The sequence below is a fragment of the Myxocyprinus asiaticus genome, chromosome 22 (assembly GCF_019703515.2).
Source record: "Myxocyprinus asiaticus isolate MX2 ecotype Aquarium Trade chromosome 22, UBuf_Myxa_2, whole genome shotgun sequence".
Classification (NCBI taxonomy): domain Eukaryota; kingdom Metazoa; phylum Chordata; class Actinopteri; order Cypriniformes; family Catostomidae; genus Myxocyprinus; species Myxocyprinus asiaticus.
The window spans coordinates 35,096,483-35,109,457 of record NC_059365.1 but is presented as its reverse complement, the minus strand read 5'-3'; the positions used below and the strand labels follow the sequence as shown (position 1 = coordinate 35,109,457).

General features: G+C 37.5%; 1 protein-coding gene across 2 annotated transcripts in view; it reads right to left on the bottom strand.

The window, feature by feature from the left end:
• Window positions 1–12,209, bottom strand: part of LOC127413419 (PDZ and LIM domain protein 7-like) — a 71,012-nt gene extending 58,803 nt beyond the window's left edge. Inside the window, exons 1-2 of one of the 2 annotated variants that reach the window (XM_051650565.1) lie at window positions 12,062–12,209; window positions 9,666–9,764 (exon numbers count right to left, since the gene is read on the bottom strand). In XM_051650565.1, the coding sequence (XP_051506525.1) occupies window positions 9,666–9,764; window positions 12,062–12,082 (120 nt within the window). In that variant the 5' untranslated portion in view covers window positions 12,083–12,209. Of the gene's footprint in view, window positions 1–9,665; window positions 9,765–10,666; window positions 10,801–12,061 lie in introns of those variants that run through there. The other variant, XM_051650566.1, reaches the window with a different exon arrangement.
• Between the last annotated feature and the right edge of the window lie 766 nt (window positions 12,210–12,975).

The window sequence follows — 12,975 nt, the reverse complement described above, 5'->3', positions numbered from 1 at the left end:
ACACCAATAACATGTTAGAAACAGCCCAAGCTATGATGTTAGTAGTTCTAAAGTTATGTTTTTGAGAGGTTTGGACACATCATTTGGTTTGAACCAGCAACGGCAGATTCTGATTCATCGCGTAAGAAAGTAGTTCCATGCACAAATGCACAAATGGGACTGTACTCAGTTTTTCCTAAATTTTGCTTATATATGTTAAAAATGCAAAGGTTTTTGTTTAAGGTTAGGGTTCATGTTAGGGTTAGTCAGTAGTATTTATAACAAGCTTTACATAAACAATAGAAGTCTCTGGTATGCCCTCATTTAATCAGCAAGCTAAACATGTGTGCGTGTATCTTAGTTTGTTTCACTTTCACTGATTTCATCAAGAAAGTATTCCTTTGAGGGCCAAGAACCTTGTCATCTGGTTTGGGGAACGAGGCTGGAGACATTAATGGATAGTGGGTGCAAAGAGTAGACAAAGGGCTGCTCTGTTGCCAGGAATAGGAGAGCAGCGTTAAATATCCCAGGAATGCTGCAGAAATGTGCCAATGTGTGCAATGGACAGAAAATAGGAGGAGGTAGAAGAGAGGAAAGGAGTGAAAGGAAAATGTTTGGAGAGGCCTGTTAACCTCCAAATACCATCAGCTGATGAATTGAATCCCCACTTATGACATGGGAAAAATACAGTCCTTAATGTTGCTAGACTGTACCAGAAATGGAAGATAGGGGGATATCTGTCTAAACAGATATAGTAAATTTTTACATTTTCAGAAGTAGATATGAGAGGCATTTGCTCACTTAAGTCTCTATGATACAATAACCTGCAGAAATATCTCAGGTCATATGCTTTAATTCAGCTCTTTGGGATTTTGATCACCTGTTTATTGACCGCCAGGCAAAAATCATAAATTCCAACCACTTAGAAAAGCAATAGCATACTTGTCCTCAATCATACGCATCATGTCCTTAGCTCAAACGGTGCAGGATGAGTTACATACCACAGTGTAATACTGATGTTAGGGTTAGTAAGCACCATTAATTAATGTGTCAAACAGCAAATGTTCACACATTTCTCCACAAACAAGCCACCATGTTCTAGTTCATCATTCATGGCAGGCATTATTCATCCCTGCCATTAAAACCTTTTTCTTAAACCTCTTTGTTCTCCCAACAAGGAAAGGGGTAAAACAGTCCACCCGTCTTCACTTAACTCCCTCTTAGAACCTGTGGACAGTGCTTATCTTTATTACCTCATGACCCGTTTCAACCCATCTATGAGTTAATGCCACATAACTTGACAGTTCTGCACGTAAAAGGGCGTCACCCTCTGTCAAGATGAATGATCCTTCATATCAGAGTAGTAAATCACCTTTAACAGCAGCGCTTAATCTCAGACAACTGAACAAATACGCCTAATGAGTCACCTTCTGTCATGGTAATGACTCACCAATGTCAAACTGAATGTAGGAAGTCGTCTGGCTGTAACATTCCTTTGTAATTCAATTTTCGTGTCTGTCAAGAGGTGCGGATGTGTGAGGTATGAAGTGTTTGCTTTACTGTAATATGTTAAACCTACGGCACGTTCCAACACAGGTCATGCCATAAGTATTATGGTAGTTAACGGCGATAATATGCCAGTTATGCACTTCATAATACAAACTATCAATTTGAGGCCTTAAAAAGAAGACAATGGAAAAATATTGTGTATAACTGGCACATCTGGATGGTTAGGTCACCATTTTGAGGTGTTTCTTTAACTACGGGCACTATGTCCTAAGGGTGACTTTTATTAAAACAAACAAAACATTTTTATTTTTGTTAAATGCAGGTCAGATCAAAACTGTATTGGAAACTTTTTAAATGCCTTTTACTGCATGTATACACTATATGGTTTTATAATTGTCCCAGTTCCAGACTTTCAATCTTAAAAATATGAAAATCTATAAAAAAAAATATTTAAAAAGTAAAATAAACCACTTCAATATTTCTTACAGCGTTCCCATGGCCATGGAAAACCTGAAATACCAGGGAATTTTAAACTGATGTTTTCAAAGCCTGGAAAAAACATGGAAATGAATTCAATCTTAAATGTACATTTTTCTGTTTTCCAAAGCTCTAAAAATGTCTAATCAGCTCGATATCGTTCTTGTGTAGAGCAAGAGGCCATTTAGACTGAACATGTTCTTGAGCTTAAAAAAAAAAAAAAAAAAAGCTAGACAGCATAACGAATAGAACATAATGTAGGTGTCTTGAGATGCCGGAAAAAACAGCAAGATGCAGCGCAATGGTCAAAGATATCCCTCTAGCACATGTTTACATAAAAACAAAAAAAACAAATCAAAAACACAGCAGATGGTTGGAAAAACGTTTTCAGCCCCTAAAACTTGCTTGCAAGCCATAGTGATGTCCAATTTGTTCTTCATCTTACAAATCAATCTGAGGCTACGTCCACATTAATCCGAATACATTAGAAAATGGCGTTTTTGTTTTTGAAATACCTCTGTTCACACTGCCTTATTCAGGCATTTTGCAAAAGTTGATCATCCACACTAAAACGTTTGAAAACTTAAATCCCCTTACTGCTCATGTGAAAATTGCCGTTTCATGTAAGGCCTGAAATAAAATTGTCCTCGAGTTCTGTTGCCGGACAGCAACTACGAGTAAACTTCCCATCGCCTTTGAATGAAAGCATTGTGAAGCTTGTACAAAGTAACATTTATCTTCAACAACGCAATCAAAGTGAATAACAGGCACAACAACGCTGCTACAACATGGGCTGCCATCTTGACTATTTTGGGTTGAATGAATTCATTTTCCCTGTCAACACTACAATGCGAAGACATTTAAAAATGTATTCACTTGGGAAAGCGTTATCAATAAAGCTCAGTTTTCGCTGTCAAAAATTCCATCTCACTGGAAGACCAAAAAGTAGACAAAAAGATGCCTTTTCATACAAAAACGTATTATTGTGAATGTGGCCTGAATGATTCATTAATGAACTGATCTGAATCAAAATTATTTTGAAAATTCTGTATCCAGTAACCACAAACAACTGAAAAGGTTATGGAAAAGTAATGGAATTTCATGGGTCAAAAAGGGTGGGAACCCTGTTCTTATGTAAATTTTGCAGCTAGTTTTATCAAAAGTTAGCCTACATGGTTACCAAGGTCACAAACGTATCATTGATGAGCAAGTTTGAAATGAAATATGGGATGTGTGGGGAAAATAAAGAATAATCTAGGTTAAATATCAACAATGATGTGTCATCAAGTGGCAATTTTATCAAACTATGCAAAAAGTGTGAAACATTGTGTGCATTTAGGATACATAAAATACTAGCAATGAAGTTAGCTGTAACAAGATAATACAGTCTACAATTTTATTTTAAAATGTTCAAAATGTCATTTCCACCACAAAATGTGCTATCAAACACATCACTGACATGCTATCAAACAATTTGAGGGGTGGCGAAATGACAGTAGCTGGGTTTCCATACAGGTATTTTTATGCACATTTTGGGATATCACATAAAAACTGCTGGATGGAAACACCAAGGACAGTGATATTTTGAAATGTACCCATTTCCAATGAGAAAATGGCCGAATTTGTGTCTTTTCATTCACATAAAGTCAGAAAAAAAAACAACATATGAATCCAAATTAACATATATTTATACTAAAGTAATATTCAAAGCCATGCTGGTCCATAATGGTAACAAGTACCCATCTCTTCCCCTGGCTCACTCGGTGCACCTCAAAGAGGATTACAACTGCATCAAGACCTTGCTGGACGCCTTGAAGTATGATGAGTACAGCTGGGAGGTCATAGGAGACTTCAAAATGGTGGCATTCCTGATGGGTCTCCAAAGACGGTTTTACCAAGTTTACCTGCTATCTTTGCCTTTGGGACAGCAGGGACACCAAAGTGCACTACCACAGGCGGGACTGGCCACAGTGGACCGAGTTCTCTGTGGGGAGGAACAACGTCAAGTGGGAGCCACTGTTGGACCTCCGGAAGGTGCTGATGCCACCACTGCACATCAAATTGGGCCTTATGAAACAATTTGTCAGAGCTCTAGATAAGGAGTCGGCAGCCTTCAAGTACCTTCAAGACTTCTTCCTTAAGCTGTCTGAGGCAAAGGTCAACGTGTCTTCGTCGGACCACAGATAAAGAAGGATTTTGGATTCATATGTTCATATGACTTTATGTGAACGAAAAGACACAAATTCACCCGTTTTCTCATTGAAAATAGGTACATTTCAAAATATCTCTGTCCTGGTCACAAAAGCAAAGTTTGTGGGGAATAATAGCCATTTTCTATACTTTTGAGGCAGCAATTAAGAAATAACACTAACTTCCCAGGAACAAAAATTGTGTTACATAGTGAAATCGCATCTGAAATGTCGCTTTGGTCATCCAGAAATAACGGTGTCTAGAAAATCCGGCAAATGAGTCGAAAACAAAATTGAACTCTGCCGAAGAGGTTTATTTACACTCATATATTATAGATCACAGTGGCTACAATTTCTCTGGAAGTGACTATGTTTTTCTTTTGAACGCATGGGATGAAATGTGTCTTTAATCGCACATTGATTTTGCGATATAATTTTTTTGCACATATATTAAATTCGCAACTTGGATGGAAACATAGCTATTGCATTGGAAATGTTCACGACGATTCAGAAAACATTGATAGTGGTCAAATAAAAAAAAAATACAGCTACTAAGAGTGCAAAAGGTGTGTTTCTAAGGGAGTTTATTCTCTAAAAGTCCACAGAGCCAGAAATGCCCAAGTTAAATAAAAACCCTTTTGTGCAATATCCATTTCTTGGAAGCAACATTGAGGTAGTTCCTGCAGCTTTACTCAAAAAACACAACACTTCATCGTTCATTTCTACAACACATATATCGGTTTTGTCATGTGAGCTCAAACTTGAGGAGATGCTGGTATCTGTTCTGTCTTGTAAATGAAATCATTCTTCATCAATTTAAGTAGACCCTGCAATGCACTTTATGATAAGATTAATCAGATTAAAAATGACACGCAGAGACACGCTCCTGCTATTGCATAGCATCTGGCAGCAGTACAGTATGACAAGCAATCACACTGACATTTAAAGGGAGTGTTAGTGCAGGTCATCAATGTTGACAGACATTTGAGGGGAAAACAGATGTACACAGCTCCAGGTTATACAGGTTATGTCAGACAATACAAGGGATGCTAGGAAATCATCATAAGCTGCAGACGGAAACCGAAAAGTTTTACATGATATCAACAACTAGCATTAGATTGCTCTTAATGTAAACATGAAATCAAAATGTATCCTATTTACTTTCTTAATAAAAGTTCCTGGACTTTTTATGAATGATTCACTGGCACGTTATTCCAAAGAAAAAATAAAGTGTGCCTTTGAAATCTGTTTTTAAAATATAATAACTTGCTCTGCCTCTATAAAAAAAAAAAAAATTACTGACATATTTTTTTTTTTTTATATCCCCTTTTCTCCCAATTTGGAATGCCCAATTCCCACTACTTAGTAGGTCCTCATGGTGGTGTGGTTACTCACCTCAATCCGGGTGGCAAAGGACAAGTCTCAGTAGCCTCCACTTCTGAGACAGTCAATCCGCGCATCTTACCACGTGGCTCATTGTGCAAGACACCGCGGAGACTCACAGCACAGGAGGCCCATGGTACTCTCCGCACAACTTACCACACGCCCCATTGAGAGCGAGAACCCCTAATCACAACCACGAGGAGGTTACCCCATGTGACTCTACCCTCCCTAGCAACCGGGCCAATTTGGTTGCTTAGGAGACCTGGCTGGATTCACTCAGCACACCTTGGATTCGAACTCGTGACTCCAGTAGTGGTAGTCAGCGTCAATACTCGCTGAGCTACCCAGGCCCGATGTGTTTTGATCAATTCCTGATGCATAAAATCAAGTCCCACCCAGTCATTTTTTCACTCCCATAAAACCCATGTTGACTTTGAATTGTTTTTTTGATATTTGGAAATATATGCAGATGCTAATGAAAAAAAAAAAAAAAAGAAAAAGAAAAATCTAAATGTTTTGCTGATAAAACAAATAACTGAACACAGTGGAAAATATTGAAAACATGATCAGCCATAAACAATGAAGACAAGACTTGTTAACTAAACCCAGGCTTCGTTATTTGCCCTTAAAAGGTACATTTCTTGCTGCTAGTGCGGCACCAGACCAACATGCAACATGTTTGTTTTCCAACAGGTTTCCTAAATATTCCCCTCATCTTCCGTTGGTCACCAAACAGATAGCCCCACCCCAAACTCACGCTACTGAATCTATGTTGCCATGTCAGGCTGGTCGGGACTCTAAAACAAACAGAGAAATGTTTTGGAAACACCACAAAGCCACAATGTTTACACTTTCCCAAGAAATCAACATACAAAATAATTATAGTTAATTATAATTATAGCTTAATTATAGTTGTCTCTCCGCATTAACCTGGGATAGGAGAAAGTAAATAAAAATAAAAAAAAGAGACATAAATCACCTTTAAACCGAACCAAGGCCTCGTTATTCATCCCTATGGTATTTGTTTGATAACAAAAGGACCTGAAAGGTCCACGACAACAATAGTTACTGGAGTTTATGTTGTGCGTATACTACAAACAAAACTGCTCATATAAGGAATGGAAATTCCATGCCTGGACCTGATCTGTTCAATACGGTCCATTGGAGGAGCCATTAAGCCAAGATTCAATGACCTTATAGAGAGAACAACGCATGCTGGAAACTAAACAAAGCATAACATGTCCTTGTGAGGAGACATATGAATGAAGATCTGAAGCAGTCCTTTTCTTACATGACTGATATCAAGTAGTGATATGTTTCTGAAGGAATGAGAGTGTTGAAATCGACCACGCGAAGCAGTGAGAACACTGTTCTCATTAACTACATTGCATTACCTTTTGAGGTTGTGTTTGATGTCTTTCTGCTCACTGAGGCAGGACTGTAAACTGACACAGAATTGGTGAAAACCTCATTACAGGGTTGGAAACACCCTGAGTGAGTGATGGGTCCATGCCATCTAAATGAAGGCTGCGAAATGCCACGTTCATTTGTCAAATTGAAACGATAAAGGGAAAGAATGAGGGGAATACATAATTTATAAGCAGCTGACAGCTCGAGCTGTAAACACAAAATGTCTATTAGCAAATGTTTCCGTGCCAAAGGAAAAACACACCAACTACATATTTTGTCAAAATTAGACTATGATCTCTTAGTCTGTTAGACTATCAACTGTCCTATGACTGATGGGTTTGCCTCAACTAAGGTCAGATTCAGAGAAATAAGAGTGAAAATTGCAGCACCTTAAAAATCCACACTTAAACCAAGAACATTTTGGCTTAGTTACTATACAGTGTTTCCCCTATATGCATTTTGCCCGCCACACACACACACACACTCACAGTGACGTCACCGCAGAATACGTGTCAAACTCACTTCAGTTCAAGTGGCCAGTGAGCTAATTTCTAAAACGTAGTATGGCAGGGGATCGCAACGTTTTACTGAACAATCAGTTAGTGCTTTCCTCATGAATATTAATGAGCCTTCCCCTGTCATCTGTGTGTTTTGAAGCGTATTTTGTGCACTTCAAAAGCGTAATGAAACAGCACTACACAGATCAATTATCAACACGGCTTAATCATAGCAGCACGAGGGCAGAGCAGGTGCGGCAATTCGCGGACTGGTCTCAACCACACAGACTATTTTAAATGCGCTTGTGAAGCAGTAAGATGCACAGCGGGGATTGTGATACCCATTTGAATGTGGTACAGAATTGTCTGTTGCAAAACTCATGTCTCTGTGATGAAAGTAGTTTAAAACAAACAGCCCCACATTCTAAACAGCACTGACAAAGAAAACAGGAGAAAACACATTAGAAGGCTTTCAATCTGTCACATACAAAAATGTACCACGTATTTACTGTAGTAACACTAACTGTACTGTATTAACTATGGTAGTTGTGGCAGAAAAACTTTCTAAATGTATTTAGACTGCTGTTTTTCATTACAAAAATGCCATAGTTCTTTATATAGAAACCATAGTAACTAATCATGGTAGTGATGAGCCATGCACGATTTTACCTATGGTTACCATGGACAAATATCATTGTTAAAACTATGGATACTATGGAAGGACTATGGTAAATTTTTATAATTATTATGGACCAAGCCATCAGTTTTCCACCTGTATAAAATCTGTACTCTTGTAATGCTCTCTGATTGTAGGAAAATGTAAGTTGTTTTGTTTGCCTTCAGAAATTCCAAGACATGACAATGTAGTTTAATTAGTAGGAGCCTGATGAAAGGTATCTGTAAAGACCCAACTTAATCACACTGTCAGAATATTTCAATTTAGCCACACAAAATTTAGGATGTTATCGTTGTTAATATCATAATTTTCATCTGCATCCCAACCTCAAAATCAATGCTGTACAGTCAAATGCGCATTTCAATGCACATAACATGTAATATTATTGGTAGTTGCATGGGTGCTACCAAAGCAGGTGGTGCTGCATTTTCAACGGGCCCTTTGAGGGCACAAATAAACCCTAATGTGGCCCAGGTTGAAATTGAGTTTGACATGCCAATATGCATTTATACGGGTCCGGCATTGCGGGCTTGTGGACGTGCGCATAACAGCACCGCTGCTGAAAAAAATCCTTAGGGAAACACTGCTGTATATGAAAAAAAAAGATAGAGGTACAAGGACTATAAACTTAACGTCTTTTATGAATCAATTAACTTCTCATCCAATAAAACAATATGAATTACATAATCGAATAAAAAAAGTCACTTAAAGTCATTGATTTTAAGTATAAAACCATTTTAAAATATATGTATTGCAAAATATTAAAAAATATAAATTGTTTGAGAATGTAGGGAGGCAGACTCAATTACATGATTTGCAGTGTTTCAGGGGAGTGTATGGTCAGTGTTGAGCTCTTTTGCTCTCTGATTGGTCAATTCTGCAATAGAGCGCAACAGTGCCCGTCCACTTTTTCAGCCGTCTTGGTTCCGGAAGTGTGTCTTCATTTTTTCCAAAATAGTTTTGAGCCATGAACCAATCAAACCAGCTCTCAGGTGAATCACAACATTAAAAACATTCATTTCAGGCAAAAAAAGTTTTTGAAAATTGGACAAGACTGCGTAATTAAAATTGAAGTATGTAACTTTTTTTTTTTTTTTTTAAGTTGTTGATTATAAGTATAGAAACAATACATTTTAATTGTACTACAAAATATTCAGATATAAACAAATATCAGTAGTTTGAAAGTGTAGGAAGACCGACTCGGTTGCGTCATTCGCAACGTGTCATGGAAATGGGCTGTTGCTGCAGAACGGTTAGTTTGCCACGATTCTCTTATTGGTGGAACTTTCGCTGCACAGTTCTTCATCACGAAATTCACTATTAAACACTTTTTTTTTTTTTTAATGAAGTTGAAATAACCAGAACAAATGGCTTCAACGGAAGCATACAGTACCATTGACTAACAACTTCAGAGCTCACGGTAGGACTGTCTATAAAGGTTTACACATTATCAATAAAATCAATGGCATTTTTTACTTCTGGAACCCTACTGTTGTGCTTTATAGCATTCATCGGTACATGAAATCCAAGATGGAGGTTACTTACCCTGGACACAGTCAGGGGCATGTTGAAGTCCTTGCCTCCCTGAAGCCGGAAACCCCAAGGAGCAGGTCCGTTGAGCGTTATACAATATATATTCATGGCCTGAAAAGAAACAGAGAGATAGCTGTACTCTTAACATCACAAATTAATAGAAAAAGAGGCTGAAACCAAACATCCCTAACGTGAACATTGTCTGGTATGCCGTTGACATCTGACATTATAGTAAATGAAACCCAACAACCTCTTGGATTGGCAGATACATTGAATGGGCAAACAAAGACTTAATATCAGGGTTTACACAGAGATTACTCGATACAACTGATAGTACACACTGTCCAAATGGTTTGATATTAACAATACAGAAACCATTAGAAAGTGCTATTATTCCTGTGCTGACTGATTGTTCATGGGTAAACAGCAGCGTTCACATGAGAAATAAGTGAACCTGCTTCATCTAAATTAATAAACAGGTAGGTGACAGAAATAAGCTTCTATATAATTTATATATAAAAGTAAACTCCGCTGAAAATTACCAGCTAACGATACACACAGAAAGTGCACATTATCTACATCTACACTATCACACTCAACAAATCCAAAACTCAAAGTGAGCAAAAAAGAACATCATATAATGGCATCAACTCTAGTTAAAGTCAGCACCCAGGCAGAAACCACATTCATCATACTTACACATTTACACTTAACAAAAGCAGATTAATTTAATAAACCGTAATATCTTAATGCCACCAAACTAAACCAAATTATCCACCAATGGCACCAGCCACTAGCTCACCATTATGTCACTAGTGTATGTCACACTAAAACAAATAGTAACATGACATAAAAATTAAAAGCCATTTAAAGAGCAAAGGACAACCTGAGCTCAAACCATGACATTTTCCCCCCTCCTTGTGACTTATGAGAGCACTGGCTGCCATGTCCAAACTCCAGAGGCTATTCAATCCCACACCGAGTGTACCTGTTACAGGGTGGCGCAGACATACCTTATGTCACGGGCCAAACTGGTCACCCAAACCTCCAGAAATCTACGTGGAAATAAGGCACTGCAAGACAGACTGACTTTCTTACTATTGGCAAAGCTCAACTCCCTCCCCTCCTCCTTTATGACATGGGTTTGCTCCACAGGCTATATAAGGAATGTAAAACTACACCAAACTATTTCAGCCCAACACCCACGAGTCACGGAGAGGGGGGAGAGAGAGGGAGGGAATCAAGAGAAAAAAAATCTACTACCTCAGGTTCTCTGGATCTAGGTGTAATATTTAAACCAATAAATAGTAGAAAAAGACATCGGAAAGCAGGTTGGCTGGGTAGAAAGCCAAGGGAATGTTCCTCTCAATGTGGATAGCATATGTTTCAGACGTCAACACTGTACAGCACACAAACCTGGGTATGTCACAAAGACATTTGAGAGCCAGGGCTTGTTTGCCCTGTGGTTAAACTGCAATTGAGAAGACATTATACATTCGGAGAGGTCTTTTAGCACTGTGCACTTAAAGTATGTTTTAGATGACAACACTGTACCACCCAAAGTAGGTTATGTCACACTGAATACAATTTAAGAGGACAAAACGGGTGCTATGTGCCCTGTGGTGAAACTGTAATTGAAAGGACATTATACACTCTGAAAGGTCTCTTCACACCACGATTTATAATTTTCCACTAATTACCTCCAATTTGATTTAGTCCCTTGGATTAAAATTATTTTAAAATAATATTCATTCATAAATCTGATATTTTATCCCCCAAGGTGAATTATAAAAATAAAAATACAAAAATTGTTTAACAGTGAAATTGCTCAAATTGGTTCAAAACAGCAAAAAAAGCACATAAATATGAATTAAAAGGGCGGAATACTCAAAAGATTTGAATTAATCTCCATTAATAGGGTTCAAGAGCATGCTTAAGCATAAAACACTTTGGAAATTGGTCGATGGCAAGGGTCAAATACATGTGAACTGCATGTTACATACAACAATATGTGTGTGTGTGTATATATATATATATATATATATATATATATATATATATATATATTGCTCTAGCAAATGAAGATTAAATACCAAAAATTATCATAATATAAATGTATCTCAAAATGTTGTCATAGCATGCAAAAAAATTAAACCAATAAACAAGCACGTGCATTCTAAACTTTGCATCATTGTAACAGAACATAATAATGTGTAGAAAATACACACAGCCCAAGAGCATGCAAGCTTTCCCATCATTCACGTAAACACCAATAACAGACAATAAACTTCTGCATTACTGTAGCAAGACTTCTCTTTTGAGTCTATGTAACCTAGTAACGTGATCCACTTTCTTTTAAAGTCCATTTGCTGCCGGTACATCCAAACAGAAGTTGGTAATGCAATTACCTCCTTCTGATCTTTAGACATCGCTGCGAGCTTTCTCCTGATGTGATGGGCTGTGATGTGTTGTGATAAATAGAGATCAAGTAAACTTCACAACTTTCTGGACTTGGGCGTCAGGTCGCGCGCAGAAGCCACAGGTTCCCCAGTTGGATTTTCTTTTAGTAGGATTCTGCTTATACGTCATGAATCACGTGGGGGGCTGACGCACGGGCTCGGGCGCGCACCCGCGGCCTGACTGACATGTATATTCAAATGAGAATAAATACAGGGTAATGTTTGTGTGTAAATACAAGGAGGGTGGTTTACCCTATGCCAAAATCAGCAGTCATTGTTTTATGAAAACAGTCTGTAATATTATTTTTGTAAATATGGGCCCATTTGTTTGTTTGTTTGTTTGTTTGCTTATTTATTATATGGGTTAACAACAGAGATAGCCAACCCTAGTCAAAAATTCCATTGGATATATGAAATGATTCCTATTAGATATTCTATCATTATTTTGATCCAATCCAAAAGAAATGTAATCTGAGTTTTCTGAATCTGATAAAGGTTACATAATATTTAATAGTACCCAAATAGGAATAAAAACCATGTAGGAATTTGAGTCCATGATTTTATTTTATCCCATTAGGGATCCCATTATGACACTGAAGAAGAAGCAGCAGCAGCAGCAGCAGCAGCAGAAGAAGAAGAAGAAAACAATTTTGTTGTGAAGTAAATACAGCAGAAAAGATTTATATATATATATATATATATATATATATAAGAGTGTACTAAATATTAAAATATTTAAAAATATTAAGTAAATTCTACATTAGTACTCAATTCAAACAGGTAAAAATGAATGCTCTAGCTTACAAGTAAACATTATTCATGATTATTTGTTATCTTTACAATGCATCATCATGTATCAGTCC